Source organism: Saccostrea cucullata, unplaced genomic scaffold (genome assembly GCF_032062105.1).
Source record: "Saccostrea cucullata isolate Sc308-1 unplaced genomic scaffold, CSIRO_AGI_Scuc_v1 ctg5986, whole genome shotgun sequence".
Taxonomy (NCBI): Eukaryota; Metazoa; Mollusca; class Bivalvia; order Ostreida; family Ostreidae; genus Saccostrea; species Saccostrea cuccullata.
The window spans coordinates 1-17,825 of record NW_026928707.1 but is presented as its reverse complement, the minus strand read 5'-3'; the positions used below and the strand labels follow the sequence as shown (position 1 = coordinate 17,825).

Genomic DNA, 17,825 nt, shown 5'->3' with positions numbered 1-17,825 from the left:
GAACGCAATGACACTTGCATCAAATCAAACTTTAAGGAGGTAACATTTCATATCTTTGAAAAAATGTTCTGCTAAGTAAATCCGTCGATAGTTACTTTTTATTCACTATAAAAGATTTTATGTGGGGGCATAAATGCATAAAATTAATTGTATCTGTTTCTTTTGTGTAATACTTGAATAAAGATCCTTAATATTAAATCTGTGAAAGTTCGCGCTATAGAACGCGTGTTGTTCACATTGTTCAGATAAACCTGATGGACTACGGGTGGGGATCCACTGTAGAAGTGAAAATTGACATAGTTTACCGATTTTACAAGACAACCCTGATCATTTATTTTAACAGTGCATTTTTTTTAGCTTTTATCTTTTGAAACCCGGTTCTAAACCTTCGGAGAACAAGATGTGTTTGTGAAACACTGATGCCCCCGTATGGCAACATAGCAAAGATTAAACTTTTCTTAAATGCAAATTTAATGGTACCAAAAGTAGGGTATTCTCACTGGAAAACAATTGTGAAATTTGAAAGTAGGCCAAAGTTAAAGTTTTTTCAATCAGTGCAAAAGGTCAAGGTCAAAGGGTCAAGGTAATTGGTATCCAGTGAAAGATCTTGCCACATAGAATACTTATGTAGAGCATAGAAGCCTTAGCCCTAACCGTTCAGAAGTTATGATCAATGTTAACTTTTTTTTTGAAGTAGGTCAAACTCTAAGGTCAAGGTCAAAGGGTCAAATTTCTTGTTAGCAAATGAAAGGTCTTGTCACAAGGATTAAATATGTAAAGTATGAGAGCACTAGCCTTAACCCTTTAAAATTTATGGTTCAGGTTTGCTTTTTTTAAAGTAGGTCAAACTCAAAGGTCAAGGTCAAAGGGTAAAAGTGCTTGGTATCCAATGAAGGGTCCTCTCACAAGGATTACATATATAAAGTATGAAAGCCCTATATCTTACCGTTCAAAAGTTATGGCCAGAAATCTACAAGGTCAAAGTCAAAGGGTCAAGATTGTTGGTATCCAATGAAAGGTCTTTCAACAAACATTACATATATGAAGTATAAATGTCCTGGTATCTACTGTTCAAAAGATATGGCCAAAGTAAAAGTTTAAAATTTTCATGTAAAAGTGGGTCAAACTCCAAGGTCAAAAGGTCAAATTTGGTGGTACCCAAAGAAAGGTCTTGTCACAAGATATACACATATGAAATATGAAAGTCATAGCTCAACTAAATCAAAAGTTATGGGCAAGGTTAAAGTTTTTGCGGACAAACAGAAAGACAGAGAGACGGACGGACACGACAAAAACTATATACCCCCAAACTTCGTTTACGGGGGCGTAAAAATTAAAAAGTATTAAAATCCGTGGTGAAAAAATGATATTGAGGAGAAAACCGTAGCAAAAAGGGTGTTAGACCTTTGAGAATCTTGTTCACGCGTGTCAATCTAGCAGACAGTTTTTTACAGTCTCTTTGATTATAAGGATTGACATTTTTCAAGCGTGAAACGGTCGTCTGGCTCTGACCTATATATTCCAGATTAGTATTTATAAGCCCTGCTTTAATCAAACTAGCATCCTTTTGTGTCCTTTCTATTCAGAATAGAATGGACACGAAACCCGTGCCGTGGCTTGCGACGATGATCAAACTAGCATAAATGAGATTATTCTTGGGGTTCGAACTAGCTGCAGAACTGTAGCTCTCTGCTTGAGAAAGTTCGGACAGATTAAGCAGAGACTCTCGGCTTTATCTGTCCGAATTTTCTCAAGGAGAGAGCTACAGTTCTGCAGCTAGGTATACACTGTTGTTGGTGTCTTTTCCATATTTTTATTAACCAAAATTTTTAGTTTTAAGCATTATTTGAATATCATCTTTAAAAAAAATGGATGGAAGACCCTCTCATATGAGAAAATTATAGTTTAAAGTAAAACTGTGTCAGCTTTTTAGCTCACCTGAGCCGAAGGCTCAAGTGAGCTTTTCTGATAAAAATTTGTCCCTTGTCTGTCGTTGTTGGTGTCGTTGTCGTCGTCGTTGTTGTTGTTGTCGTTGTAAACTTTTCACATTTACATCTTCTTCTCAAGAACCACTAGGCCAATTTCAACCAAACTTGCTACAAAGTATCCTTGGGTAAAGGGGATTCAAGTTTGTTCAAATGAAGGGCCACGCCCTTTTCCAAGAGGAGATAATTATGAATTAGAGAAAAATTAATGACATTTTAAAAAAATCTTCTCAAGAACCACTGACCCAGGAAAGATGAACCTCATGTGGAATCATCCTCAGGTAGTGTAGATTCAAGTTTGTTCAAATCATGACCCCCGGGGGAAGGGGGGGGGGCAAAATGGCGGATCAAAGTTTTACATAGGAATATATAGGAAAAATCTTTAAAAATCTTCTTCTCACGATCCATAGGAACAGGAAAGATGAAACTCATCTGGAATCATCCTCAGGTAGTGTACATTCAAATTTGTTCAAATCATGACCCCTGGGGCTATAATGGCCGTTAAAATTTTTACATAGGAATATATTGTTATGGGTCAGAATAACCCTAAATGCCAGCAAAGATCAATAACACAATTTAAACTTAACAATAATTTATTTACAGTAATATATAATAAGTATATGAAACATAAAGTACAAACTTAGCAAGAATCTAAAAATACATACATCAGAGTGTCCGTTGCTGCACAGAATGTCCCAGTGAAAATATATCCCATTTATATCTCAATAGTGCTTACACGACAAAGTATTGTCCATGCATCGAATTGACAGGGTATTTATATATATATAGTATCATAAATCTAGAATATTCTAGAAATTATTAAAACATGATATTACTGGAACAATCTGGACATACACAAAATTTAAGAATGTTCTAGAAAAAATGACCAAACATATTGACCACTCTGGAATGCTCAAGAAACTTAATGTTACTAATAATATACAAGATGAAACAATACACATCTCACAACACCTCCCCCCTTAAAAAGTTTGAATGTCAATGAAAACTTATATTATTAAAACTTAGGTACATTAATACAAAATCTAGTATGTTTACGATACTCTTGACAAGGCATCTGCTATAACATTGTCTTTGCCTTTGATATGTTTAATTGTTATGTTGTATTCTTGTAACAACAAACTCCATCTAGTCAGTCTTTGATTCTTGTTTGACAATTTATGCAAAAATGTCAGGGGGTTGTGATCCGTATATACAAGAATTGGATGCAAAGTAACATTCAGATAAACATCAAAATGCTGTAAGGCTAACAACAAAGCAAGGCATTCCTTTTCAATGGTGGAATACTTTTGTTGACATTTTGTAAGTTTCTTTGAAAAATAAGAAACAACTCTATCTACCTTATCACTATGTTCTTGAAACAAAGCTGCCCCGATTCCAACATCACTAGCGTCAACAGTAAGCTTAAATTGCTTAGAAAAATCTGGAGTTGACAGAACTGGGTTGCTCATAAGGACAGATTTGATTTTATGAAAGGATTTTTCACAGTCTTTTGTCCATTCAAAGTTAACCCTCTTCTGCAAAAGATTTGTAAGCGGACTAACTACTGAGGAAAAATTTGGACAAAATTTTCTGTAAAACCCAGCCATGCCCAAAAACCTCATTAATTCTTTCTTGTTTGTAGGAATCGGGAACTTTGCAATAGCTTCCACTTTAGCCATTATGGGTGTAACATAACCTTGACCTACTTTATGACCTAAATACTCTACATAAGCATGACAAAATTCGCTCTTCTCAAGGTTCACAGTTAAGTTTGCTTTAGCTAAAATGTCAAATAAAGCACGCATGATTCGGATATGTTCGTCCCATGTGTTGCTGTATATGATGACATCATCAATGTAGGCCTCGCAACCCTCGAGGTTTTGAAGAAGGGAGTGAATCATCCTTTGGAATGTAGCCGGTGCGTTTTTCATGCCAAAAGGCATTACTTTATACTGGTAAAGTCCATCTGGTGTAGCAAAAGCAGATATTTCTTTTGCTCTTTCTGTTAACGGTACTTGCCAGTAGCCTTTCAACAGGTCAAATTTACTGACAAATTTCGCGTTTCCAATGTTGTCAATACAGTCATCGATTCTAGGTATTGGATATGAATCGGTTTTGGTAACAGAATTCACCTTTCTAAAGTCTGTACATAATCGGTACGAACCGTCCTGTTTTGGTACAAGAATACACGGTGAGCTCCAATCACTTTTACTAGGTTCAACAATGTCATTGTCCAACATGTACTGCACTTCCCTTCTTAGGTACTGCAATTTTATTGGATTAAGACGGTACGGATGTTGTTTGATAGGCAGAGCGTCACCCACTATGACATCATGATAAGTTGCATTAGTTTTCTTTGGAACATCCGAAAAGATTTGATGATACTCACTCGTCAAGTTTTTAACTTGTTCTTTTTGGTGAATGTTCAAATGTCCAAGTTTAGCATCCAAATTAGCCAAAACTTCTGAGTTTTTCAAACGGACACTCTGATTACAATCTTTCTCATTCATTTCTACACTCGTACCACTTTCAATACAATTTTGAACAGTCTTAGCATTGGCTAAAGTGGAAACTGGTTTTACAGAATTTCGGTCACACCTTTCAAAATACTCTTTTAACATGTTAATGTGACAAACCCGTTTCTCTTTACGTCGACCTGCTGTCTTAACTACATAGTTTACATCACTGATCTTGCTTTCAATTTCATAAGGGCCATAAAATCTGGCCTGTAAAGGATGACCAGGAATAGGTAAAAATACAAGAACCTTATCACCTGGCTTAAACACCCTATTTCTGGCATCTTTGTCATACCACATTTTCATTTTCATCTGAGAACTCTTCAAATTTTCTTGTGCTAATTTACAAGCATTGTAAAGTTTTTCTTTGAAATCAGACACATAATCTAAAAGATTAAGATCACTAGTCTCAGTCAGCCACTTTTCCTTCAACAATTTCAAAGGACCTCTAACTGTATGTCCGAACACCAATTCAAAAGGACTGAACCCAAGAGACTCCTGGACTGCTTCTCGTGCAGCAAATAGCACAAGATGAACCCCTTCATCCCATTCTTTTTCATACTGGTAACAATAGGTCTTCAGCATTGTTTTTAGGGTTTGATGAAAACGTTCTAGCGCTCCCTGGGACTCAGGATGATAAGCAGTTGATCTATACTGCCTAATACCCAACTCATGCATGACTTGCTGGAACAACCCCGACATAAAATTTGAGCCTTGATCCGACTGAATTGCCTTGGGTGCTCCTACAAAACTGAAAAACTTGGTTAGGGCCTTAACTATGCTCTTTGCCTTTATATTCCTAAGAGGTATGGCTTCAGGAAACCGAGTGGATGTACACATAATGGTAAGTAAATACTGGTTTCCAGATCTTGTCCTAGGCAAAGGTCCTACACAATCCACCAACACTCGACTAAACGGTTCTTCAAAAGCTGGAATGGGTTGGAGAGGAGCAGATGGTATCTTCTGATTTGGTTTACCTACCATCTGACAGACATGGCATGACTTGCAAAACTTCGAAACATCCTTTCTTAGCTTAGGCCAATAAAAATGACTCAAAATCCTATTATAAGTCTTATTGATACCTAAATGACCAGCCATAGGTGTATCGTGAGCTAAACTCATGACATCTCGACGATAAGCAGCTGGGACCACTATCTGGTGAACAACACGCCACACTTCATCTGGAGAAGCGTCAGGTGGTCGCCATTTTCGCATAAGGATGCCATCTTTCATATAGAAGCATTCTCCAACTTTAGTAGCCTCTTCTGGTGGAAGTGCCCTCTTACTAAGTTGAATGATATCTGGGTCTTTATGTTGTTCAGAGAGTAAACGTTCTCGGCTGAGGATGTCCTTGCCTTGGCTAACTAGTGGATGCAACTCATCATCCTCACCACCAAATTTTGGTAAAAGTTCTTTCTTCTCTTGCTTCTTCATACTGTGTGGTTCCATGCTTGTTTGAGTGCCATCAAGGTCAGATAAGAAAGTGTCCTTCAAATCAATATCAATAGAGGAATTCGTTTCGTCAAAGGCTTGAGTATGGTCTGCCTCCATTTCTCGTCTTCTGGCCATCGCTCTAGTAACAGCACAGGCTGGATAAATGTCATCATCTTCATCATCGCACATGACATCTGGAGTGATTTTCTCACAAACTATAGGATCTGGTACAACTTTTCCACCAGCTAAATCGTTGCCTAGCAACAAAGAAATGCCTGGAACGGGAAGAGTAGGTCGAACACCTACGATAACAGGTCCAGTAACTAAATCTGACTTCAAACTAATTCTATGTAGGGGAACATCAATGACGCCTAGCTCCACACCCTGTAATAAAACTGACCCACCAGTAGAAGTCTGCTCAGACAAAGGAATCACGCCCTCTAACAATAACGTCTGTGCAGCACCAGTATCTCTCAAAATCTGGACAGGTTTTATTTCGCTAGAGTCACCGAGTGAAACAAATCCCTGAGACATAAAGGGCTTATAATCCTCCATAGAATCAATAGCACTGGACTGTGAACCCTGGACATCAGGAGTGTCAGAACAAATTGAAACTAAGGCTTCTCTATCACCTCTAACTGCCGCACAAGCATGTGGTTGAGTTTTATCAAAATCATTTTTTCTCTTAAGTTTAAAGCATTCACTGATGAGATGACCCTTTTTCTTACAATAACTACAAGTAGGAAGCGACCCTAGTCCAGATGATCCTTCAACACGTCCTGGACCGGACTTAAAACCAGCTTGTGATGGAGACTGGGAACTTGTGAAAGACTGAGACCCTGAACCACTCTTTTTATATGTGTCTGAATTGGTAGAATTACTGCTAGTCTGAGATCTCGATACAAAATTCTTTTTATGAGACAGAGCGTAAGTATCAGATATGACTGCTGCCTCTTCAACAGTTTTCACATTCTTATCTTCTAAATGTGTTTTCAAATCTTGAGGAACACATTCCTTAAACTCTTCTACCAGGATGACTTGGCGCAAATTAGCAAAAGTTTTATCAAGTTTCTTAGATCTAAACCAATGATCGAATAAATCTTCTTTCTCTCGTGAAAATTCAACAAATGTTTGGTTATCAAACTTCCTATACTTTCTGAATTTTTGTCTATATGCTTCAGGTACTAATTCATATGCTTTTAATATTGCTGCTTTGACCTTCTCATAGTCTGAACTTTCAGCTACCCCTAGTGCAGAGTATACCTCTGCTGCTTTGCCAACCAGTACACTTTGTAACATTGTTGACCAAACATTTTGTGGCCATTTAAGATTTTCTGCGACTTTTTCGAATTGGGGAAAATACTTGTCTACAGATTTTTCTTGAAATTTTGGAACTAATCTAATATTTTTTGCTGCGTCAAATTCATTCTTGACAAATGACGGTTCTGGTTGGTGCTGTAATCTTAATTTCTCTAACTCAAAGTGCTCTTGTCTTTCTAATTTGTCTAATTCAAATTTTCGTTCACGCTCTCGTTCTTCTCTTTCTCTTTCTCTGTCTCTTTCTCGCTCTTCTCTTTCTAATTTTTCTCTTTCAAATCGCATTTTCTCTAACTCTAGTTGAAACTGATAGTCTGCCATTTTATAAGAGCCTAACTCTGATCTTACTGTATATTCTGAAAGATCGTATTTTTCAAAGATGTTTTCTTCTACTAGTTTGTTTGCAACCTTAATTCTAATGTCTTGCTTTCTCTGAGAGGATTTAACATCTAACCCAAAATGCAAACCTAATGCGATCAAGTCATCCTTTTTTAACGTATCAAAAACCTGAACACTTGGTGAACTAAGAAAGTCTGTGACCGAAAACACCATGTTGATTTCTGCTGGCTTATAATCAAATTTAACAATTTAATTAACAAAATTCTGACAACGAACTGCAAAAGTGCAAGAAATTCTTGATCCCGGACGAGCCCCCAATTCTGTTATGGGTCAGAATAACCCTAAATGCCAGCAAAGATCAATAACACAATTTAAACTTAACAATAATTTATTTACAGTAATATATAATAAGTATATGAAACATAAAGTACAAACTTAGCAAGAATCTAAAAATACATACATCAGAGTGTCCGTTGCTGCACACAATGTCCCAGTGAAAATATATCCCATTTATATCTCAATAGTGCTTATACGACAAAGTATTGTCCATGCATCGAATTGACAGGGTATTTATATAGTATCATAAATCTAGAATATTCTAGAAATTATTAAAACATGATATTACTGGAACAATCTGGACATACACAAAATTTAAGAATGTTCTAGAAAAAAATGACCAAACATATTGACCACTCTGGAATGCTCAAGAAACTTAATGTTACTAATAATATACAAGATGAAACAATACACATCTCACAACAATATAGAAAAAATCTCTAAAAATCTTCTCATCAAGAACCACTGAGCCTGGAAAGATGAAACTCATTTGAAATCATCCTCAGGTAGTGTAGATTCAAGTTTGTTCAAATCATGACCCTGGGGGTAGGGTGGGGCCAGTAAGGCCGATCAAAGTTTTACACAGGAATAGGAAAACTCTTTAAAAATCTTCTTCTCAAGAATCATTGAGACAGGAAAGATGAAACTCATGTGAAATTATCCTCAGGTAGTGTAGATACGAGTTTGTTCAAATCATGACCCCCGGGGCTAGAGTGGGGCCAAAATGGCCGACCAAAGTTTTACATAGGAATATATAGGGAAACCTTTTAAAATCTTCTTTTCAAGTACTTCAAAGCCATGATTGGTAATATTTATATGGAATCATCCTCATGTAGTGTAGATTCTAGTTAATTCGTTCAAATCATGATCCCCTGGGGTGTTAAAATTCAAGCCCCCCCCCCCCTCCACCCACCTCAGTAAACTTTCAGTTCTGATCTGATATGTGCTTTTTCCTAGCCGATGTGCTCAGGTGAGCGCTTTCGCCCCTGGGCCTCTTGTTGTTTTTGCATACATGTATGCTATTTCATAGACGAATAACTTTAATGCAAATTGTCAAGATTTTACATAATGCTTAAGTATACGATCGGAAATATATACTCGTATTGAGAGAATTTTGTCATAATTCAGATATATTTTTCACTTTTATTTGTGTTTGTCTTCCATTAAGCATTCTGCTCGTCTTTTTTCGCCCATCTTCTTTTACAGCATCTACTGGCGAAATGGAACCAAAAAATTCCATTTACGATAATTCTGAAATATTGCTTCCTGCGGTCTGGTTTCATATTACAGAGGATGAAATTCTCTTCACTTATGGACTGTTACATGTAGCTGGCATATTTTAAGAAATAGGCAATCCGCAGTTAGAATTTTATCGTCTTTGAATTATTAATGAATTTTCAGCAATTGATATATCTTCAAAACTCCTGATAATGCTTATTTTTGTCTATAAATATCTGATGGCACTATAATCTTAAATTAATAATATATTGAAACATTATCAGTAGGATAGTTACTTAATTAAGGTATATGTCCGTAAAATGAATATTGAATCCTTGACCCCATTGTACAGCGGGTCACAGAACGGGATTGAGGTGGTCCTATCGGTATGCAGTATGGACAATCACCAAATATTGTTATATGATATTTGAAGAGGAGTGTCTTATTTTAATAATACCTACAGGAATCTCTATCCTCTTGGGAATCTAAGATTTTATTAACTGAAGAACGTATTTGATTTAATGTTTTAACAGCTGAAATGCCTGTTTTAAGTGTGAAGACTGTCAACTGGTTACCGTGTCAGAGCGTCCCTGATGGCCAGTTCATAATGCGTCTCTTGCGTGTTCTACATAAACTGTCGTCTAACTCTCGCATAACCATCTATGATCATTAGACTTTGCTTGCCATTAACTGTTAAAAGTAACACCTAAAAGTGAAGTATCATCAATTTTGCATATTATCCATTTTCCATGCAAGTAAAAATCTAGGAAATTTACCGATGTGCATTAAACGCTCGGTGTGTACAAGGTAAACCAATTTCCGATCAAATTCTTATTTTTTTTCTGTTCCTGACGATCGACTGCTGTTTAAATTGATTTTCGGAGACTAGGCAATCAAACATATTTCCAGGGTGTGCAGAGATAAACAGTAAAAAAACAAAGCAATTAAAGAGCGCTGGCTTTGAGAACAGTTTATTATTGGCAACAATAATTTCCAATACTTTATAAAGTACATTGAAAAGATAAAGTAAATGGAACGTGGGATACCTCATAATATAATTCTGACACAGGGGTTAATTTATAAATAACATACTACAAAGGTTAAAGGTTAACTTGACAAAGTTTATAGGTTAAATGATTACAGTTTTATGTCATGGTGAACGGTAGGAATGCCTATCGAAAATCACAGATTTGAAACATAATTGACAACCCTAACAATCGAAGCAACCAATAACATTTGGTCTAACAATAATAACAGCCAATCACATGGTATTACATATCACGTGATTCAGTAGACATGTTGGTTTGAAGGCCAAGCTGAAAAAAGACACCCACATCTTTTATTTCTTGGAGCATTACTGCTCTTCAAAACATAAATGAAGTCCATCATCATTATGTGAACACCCAAAGAGAAATATCAGGATACTAGTATTTCATTGTTAATGATTTAACAAAATAATTCAACAAATAAAGTATGCACGAAATTGTAAACTGGCCTCATTATATTGTAAGCAATCTTTTGAACGATGATAAATAATAAAAAGAATTTATAACTACTCAGTACCTGTCTGTCAAACAAATATTACAAGGACATTGAAAAACCGAACAAGTAAAATGAAATTCGTACAACTTTGATATAGAATTATAAATGTTTTTTTTAACAATGAATGCTACTGTGAATGCTTAAATAAATTACATGGTGAGTATGGTTTCTTTTTTCTAAGCATATACCTTATACATTTATATGAATTGTCACGTGTAAAGAATATATCGATACCCTCTTAAAAACTTTTGATTTTTTTTCTAGAAAACATGCATTGCATTCTTGAAAACATCTCATTGATATGAGATCTGTATACAAGATATACATATTCCGTGTAAATAACATACATATAAGGCATGTTATGGATCTCCAGACGCCGTGAAGCAAGAGTCATCTTTCACAGGTAGCTGTCCAATAGGTTAACAGTCTAGCCGAAATCCAAAAACGGCGTGAACTCCAAAAAAGAAGTCTTTGGCTCCGTCATGGTTAATGTGCTTCAAACGAATAGTAACTGTGATGAAATTTGATTGGTAGAATTCATGGGCATTTCGATTCCAGACTGAATCATAACTAGAAGGGAGATGCCAGTCTCCTAAACTACAGGATTAAAACGAGATCTCGGTGAACTAAAGGCATGTATCTGCCAGGCCACGCCCCCTTATAAACAGACCGGAAGTGCAGATATGGACAAACATTGATTGGTCTTGTGGAAAGGTTTTAGTGGGCTTATTTTGGCAATGTTTCCACCACAATCTTCTCATTCAGTATTCCTCAGTCAGACATCAGGTTTATTGTTCACCTTGGCAAGAAAACAACCCAAAGAGTTTTGGTTTTCACATCTGATGCAACTGTTATCACACTGTTAAAGTACTGTGTCAAAAATGGCCATTCCTTTAGTTATATTTTCATCCTGAAATTACAGAGAATTAACATTAACACCGTGAACTACTTCAAATTGAATGAAATGTACTTCAATTGACCTTCATTAATGGCTTAATTTTTCAGATACGCGTATTCTCCTTCTTTTATGTGGCTTCACGTGTTTAAGCTGGTTTGTTAATGTTTAACTGGCTTTTCTGTTTTGCGTTTGTTTATCACTCAGTTTAGAGTAATACATAAATTACATAATAATCCTATAATCCATTATCAACACCAGTCCCTTTGGCTATAACGCTCACCTTCACTATTACCATGGTGTTCTTGTTTATGTTTATGTAAAACTCGGACGCCCTCCCCGTTGCTGGCCCACCCGACCCCCGGGGAACACGATTTGAACAATCTTGAACGTACACTACCTGGGCTACTTCAATAGCAATATTGCTTTATTGTTCTTGAGAAAACATTTTTGAAGCTTTTTCCCAGTGGTCGTGATTTGATCAAACTTGCATTTACACTATAAAAGAAGGTTGCAAATAATTCAGTTTTGATCATTTAAATCTGCAAAAATCTGAAAAGTTTACAGACGGACAAACAGACGGACGCCGGACCAAAGGTGACCAGAAAAGCTTACTTTGAGTTTTAAGGTTTGGTGAATTAAACACGTACATGTCAAGGTAAGAGACTATAGTTCAACACTTTTTGCAAATTAATACTGTATTTAGGAAAAATCGTGCGTTTCTATAAAGAAATAAATCATTTGTCTGTTATCAGATTTTATCGTGGCCATATTTTAATGATAGATAAATAGGATTTTCCTTCCTTAATTGAGACGACGTTGACCATTTTCTTCCTCCCAAATGAGTTATCAGATATCAACTAAACCGTGAGGAATTATCACGACAGCATTTCCCCCCGTCTCCATGGTTTTATAAACGCTGGTATCAATAATAATTAGTGGGCCGGTATCGATCGAAAGACTTACAAGTGTTGCTACGTTAATCAAAATGACGGGGCAGCTTATCAAGATAAAAGACAAACATCGTTTTAAACCTATAAAAGATAGTTTTAATTTCTATTAATGAGATTTTAAATTATTTAGTGCCCTTTCCTTTTGGAAATCCTATCTAACAATGATTTCCCGATTTTGTAAAAGACGCAACCTTTCGCAGATCTAGAACGTTACAGTCAGCACAATTATCTCTTTTTTGGCGTAGAAAAGGTTAATCGACTGATCGGGAACTTAGAAGCATACGAAAATGATATTACTAATCTTCGTACCTTAGGAAAGAGAATGATGGAGAAAAAAAATAATTAGATTAATGTCATGCCGTTATCGTGTTATGCAGTTCTCGAAATAAATTGGCAGATGACAAGAGTTCGAAATCAAGTCGAACAGAATTATACACAGAATTATACATGTACATGGAATTTGCATCTAGCTACCAAGCAGGGAATACGAAAATGTGCTAGCACTTTATGACCTAAAAGAACAACAAAGTGATTTTCAAGAATCATTTGACTAAATGTCTTACATTCTTAAGGGGTTTTAGTTTTCTGAGGGTATTTATACAAAACTAACTTGAGAAATAAATTATGGAATAATGTCAAATCTCATCCACACCAACTTGCAAGTACATGGTATTTTTGCATGTGTTACAGTGCACAGCCATATGTACATGTTGACACAGTGTATGTGCACAGCCATTCATTCATTAAAAAGAAGTGTGGACCGCAAAAAGAGGGCGTTTTTCTGTTCGATTTCCGTTACACGCTGATCTTTTCTCCATGATTCCTCTTCAGCCTTTTCCCTATATACATGATCTAGACTTATTCACTGTACATCCTTTTACACTTTTTTAATAGATATGACGACCTATAGTCGACGTCGACCTTTAGAAGACGTCGACTAATAAACAATACCTACCCTCCGGCACGTGTCCATAAATTCGTCAAATGTAATAACACCATCTCGATTGGTATCCATTTTCTACAAAATAAGCATAACATGTAAACAACCGAAAGATGCATTAATGTCTTGATTACTTGATACCAATGTTACATTCGGTCATTCACATTATTTCCGGGCACATATCGGATATCGGACCTACCAATCTTAATATGAATGGCTTTCACATGGAATGGCTATGCGTAGGAGTATATCAATAGAACAAATTATCAGAAGATGGAACATGTTGGAAAAGACAGCATATAGACAGGATAAGGACAGTATATTTTTATTTGTTTACGAGAACAAAAACTAATTTCTCCATTTTTTATTCAGAATGAACCGAGTAATATCAAAATATACAAAATTTTAGATCGTTTGAATTAAATCAGTAATAATAGTTCTTTTCCGTGTTGTGATATTTCACATACATGTCGAAGGTGTAACAAGTCTGTGGATAGAAAATAAACAAGGACCCCTGGAAATTGGTGGGATCAGGTGCCTAGGAGAGCAATCATCCCCTGTTGATCGGTCACATCTGCTGTGAGCCCTATGTATTGATGGAGTAGACAGAACATTCCGCGGGAAAATTTAATACAAAAAAGACAAACAATTGGTTTAAAAAAAAGAGCCATAATTCGACCCAATAATAGGTTATACATGTATTTGTAATCAGGTCATTAGAACGACTTTAGAATTTATCAAAATGCCAACTTAAAACGACGTTGTTGAAATCCTTGTAACATCAACTTATGTGTGAGTAGCCTGATTAAAAACTGATCATACTCTGAGCATGCTCTTGGGAAGCAAACGGAATTGTTGTGAGATATAAACACCATATGCAGGTGATAGTAGAATATTACTACATGAATAAGGAAAATTGACGATGATTTATGAATACCCAAACAAAATCAATTATCAACAAGAGATGTTTGTAAAACACTTATGCCCCCCTCCCCCCCCAAATTGGAATTTTTCTAAGTCCAAAAGGGCATAACTCTGTCTAAAATGGTGCGATCCTACCCAAAACATTTCTTGATCTAGATATTCAGCTGAAAAATCTGTATACTAAATTTCATTTCAATATGTGCAACCTCTGCAAAAAAAATGAATGGAAACTGCAATTAAGTGGAATTTTTCTAAGTCCAAGGGGCATAACTCTAACAAAAAAGGATGCAATGGTACCCAAAACATTTCTTGACCTAGATATTTATCTGATATATCTGTATACTAAATTTCATTTCAATATGTGCAACGTCTGCAAAGAAAATGAACGGAAACTGCAAATAAGTGGAATTTTTCTAAGTCCAAGGGCCATAACTCTAACAAAAAGGACGCGATCATACCCAAAACAGAACTTGACCTAGATATTTATCTGATATATCTGTATACTAAATTTCATTTCAATATGTGCAACCTCTGCAAAGAAAATGAACGGAAACTGCAAATAAGTGGAATTTTTCTGAGTCCAAGGGGCATAACTCTGTCAAAAATGGTGCGATCGTACCCAAAACAGAACTTGACCTAGATATTTACCTGATAAACATATATACCAAATTTCATTTCAATATGTGCAACGTCTGCAAAGAAAATGAACGGAAACTGCAAATAAGTGGAATTTTTCTGAGTCCAAGGGGCATAAATCTGTCAAAAATGTTGCAATCGTACCCAAAACAGAACTTGACCTAGATATTTACCTGATAAACCTATATGCCAAATTTCATTTCAATATGCAACGGTTGTGAAGAAAATGAACGGAAACTAAATGGACCGACAGACCGACAGACCGACGGACAGCAGCAAAGCAATATGCCCTCCCTTCTTCGAAGGGGGGCATAAAAATGAACTCACGAGAAAGACTCTCTCCACGTGCTCTTTTGCGGTGTTCTCGTCAATCATAGGTTCTGAGAAGCGACCCATCATCTCATAAATGGCCGACACGATGTCCGTCATCTCGTCTTTTGTGATGAAGCCGTCGCCATTAATGTCATACAGATTGAAAGCCCATTGTAACCGCTCCTGGAGAGTTCCTCTAGATAATACTGATAGTCCCATAACAAACTCCTGCAACAAATATCATATTGAACAGTAACTTTATACTGATAGTTCCACAATAAATTCCTACAACAATAATCATATTAATCATATTAATCATATTAATTTTAAAGTGATAGTCCCTTTACAAAGTCCCTAAAACAAAAGTTACAAGAGCCCAAGTTACAAGAGCCCAATGGGCCACATGCTTACCTATGTGCAATTGCTAAAAAAAAAAATTGAAATGGAAAGGTATTTGAATTTTAGCCCCCTGATGATTTCCCTATATAATATAACAAATGGCTTTGCTGTTATTGAGCAAATGAATTTTAAGATTTTCCCTTATACCAGGTATATTCCTCTGTAAAACAATCGATCCCCTATTGTACAGATATTCCGCCAGAATATTGCTATATATGATTATGTACCTACTTAAATACATGTAAATACATCTGATTCATTTATAGCGTTTTCTGAAGAATGTGAGTGTCAATAAAACTTGAGAGGAGTTTTGATAGATTTGACTTTGATCTCATTCATCATTTTTAGCCGGGCTTATTGCTCAAAGAGCAATTGCCGGCTTATGTGATCCTGTTCAAGGCAGGATGTTGACCCCATAGTCGCCATTTTAAAGTTACGTGCCAAAATATAGTTCTTACTCTCAACCGCTTTTGAGATAATACAAACGCTTATTAAAGCAACAAAAATAAAACGAAGTTTTATCTATATAAAATAAACATTAGTAGTAATGACTTTGAAAACTTCATATTAAGTAAAAGAACATAGTTTTTTTGATAATCAGTGTTACCGTAGTTCTCTACACATACGAGGTAAAGCAGGAGAGGGAACCAGACTGGCCTGTTTGTTTACATTCAGCTGCGGTTCCAGATTAATTCTGATTCTGACAAAATCGGACCGTGGTATTAGGATTGAAAAACTCACTGTCAGTGTCTTATCATTTATATTGATAGTTTTAAAATAATTTTTTCATCAGAATATAAACGTGATTCATGTAAGAAATCCATTCTACTCTGTAAATGAGCCCGGCTCTCTGTACTTCTGAGTACTTTGATTATGTTAAGGTCTCTCGCAGTTTTCCTTTAACTATTCCGTTTAATTCAGATTCTGTTTTATGTGCTGTGAATAATTTATATGAATATTTGTAAATAAAGTTGATTGTGCATCAGCTAAGTACTATCTGAGGAATAATGAAATTTTAATTATGCTACCTAATTGATTTCTAAAGAAATGGCACCGCAAAGGTGAATCCCCTCACAGAGAGCATAACTATAAATCAAGGCAGCATTTGACATTGAACCCGATGCAGATTACGTCACTTCCGTTCCGCACGAAGGACAAACTAGCCCCCTCTTCTCGTTACCATTTCACCTCCAACATCGTTGCAAGGGGAAAGATAAATCAAGAGACACTAATTAGCTACGTGACAGCATGTGATAATAAGTAAAAGTGGATGAGTATTTCTTATATGAAGAGAGTCAAAGTAATAAAAAACCGGTAATATTAGAATTGTTGCATGGTTCGTGCAAATATTGGTCATTTCTTGAAGGAATTTATTTTCATAAAAGGTTTCGGCGCATTAAAGTATCTATTGCAAAAAAAAGTCGGGCTCTGCACGAAAATACTGCTTCTTCCTCCAAACTGTAGATTCTGCAGAAAATAGCTACAGCCACAAGTCCGCAGCTGAACGTCGGGAGACGGAGGATTTTGATAGAATCATCAGAACATGTTCTTTACCTTGCGGTGTATACTCTGATTCAATGTATAATATTTTATAATACGCTTAAGACAATACGCTGAAGAGTCAGGCGATGTACTCTTCAGCGTATTTTTCATTTGTATATTGTATGATTTTTCATTGCAGCCCGGAGGACCGGGCTGCTCTATACATATACATGTAAGTTTAAGTGTTGGTGTATGGGGATTGGGGTGGGAGTAGTTATGTAGAATTAAAGATTTTCTAAATATTGAAAAGATTGTTAATCAGAATGTTCTTTCTGTTTATAAATTACGAGATACATAATATATTTACTTCCATAAAGTTTACCTGTAAAAATGTATATCATTTTCATTTTTAGGCGGAAGCCGCCTATTACTTTTGTTTTGTTGACCTTTCGACCTCTCAAGATGTTTCCCCCGTTTCATGGTACTCCAAACGGATGTATCTTAAACTAAGGGCAGACAACCCGCTAAATCATATTCGACACCCTTCCCAATCTTTATCGTTATCATCATATCAAAAAGCGTGTGTTATGGCGAATT

The 17,825-nt window shown here is 36.0% G+C and overlaps 1 protein-coding gene across 1 annotated transcript; it reads right to left on the bottom strand.

Annotated features, from left to right (window-relative positions):
* Positions 1-10,100: 10,100 nt before the first annotated feature.
* On the bottom strand, positions 10,101-15,575 carry LOC134278516 (Kv channel-interacting protein 4-like; the record flags this gene model as incomplete). Its single annotated transcript, XM_062760829.1, has 3 exons — positions 10,101-11,597; positions 13,491-13,553; positions 15,363-15,575. Coding segments are annotated over 3 exons (324 nt in total), but the record flags the coding sequence as incomplete, so codon positions are not given.
* Positions 15,576-17,825: the final 2,250 nt, after the last annotated feature.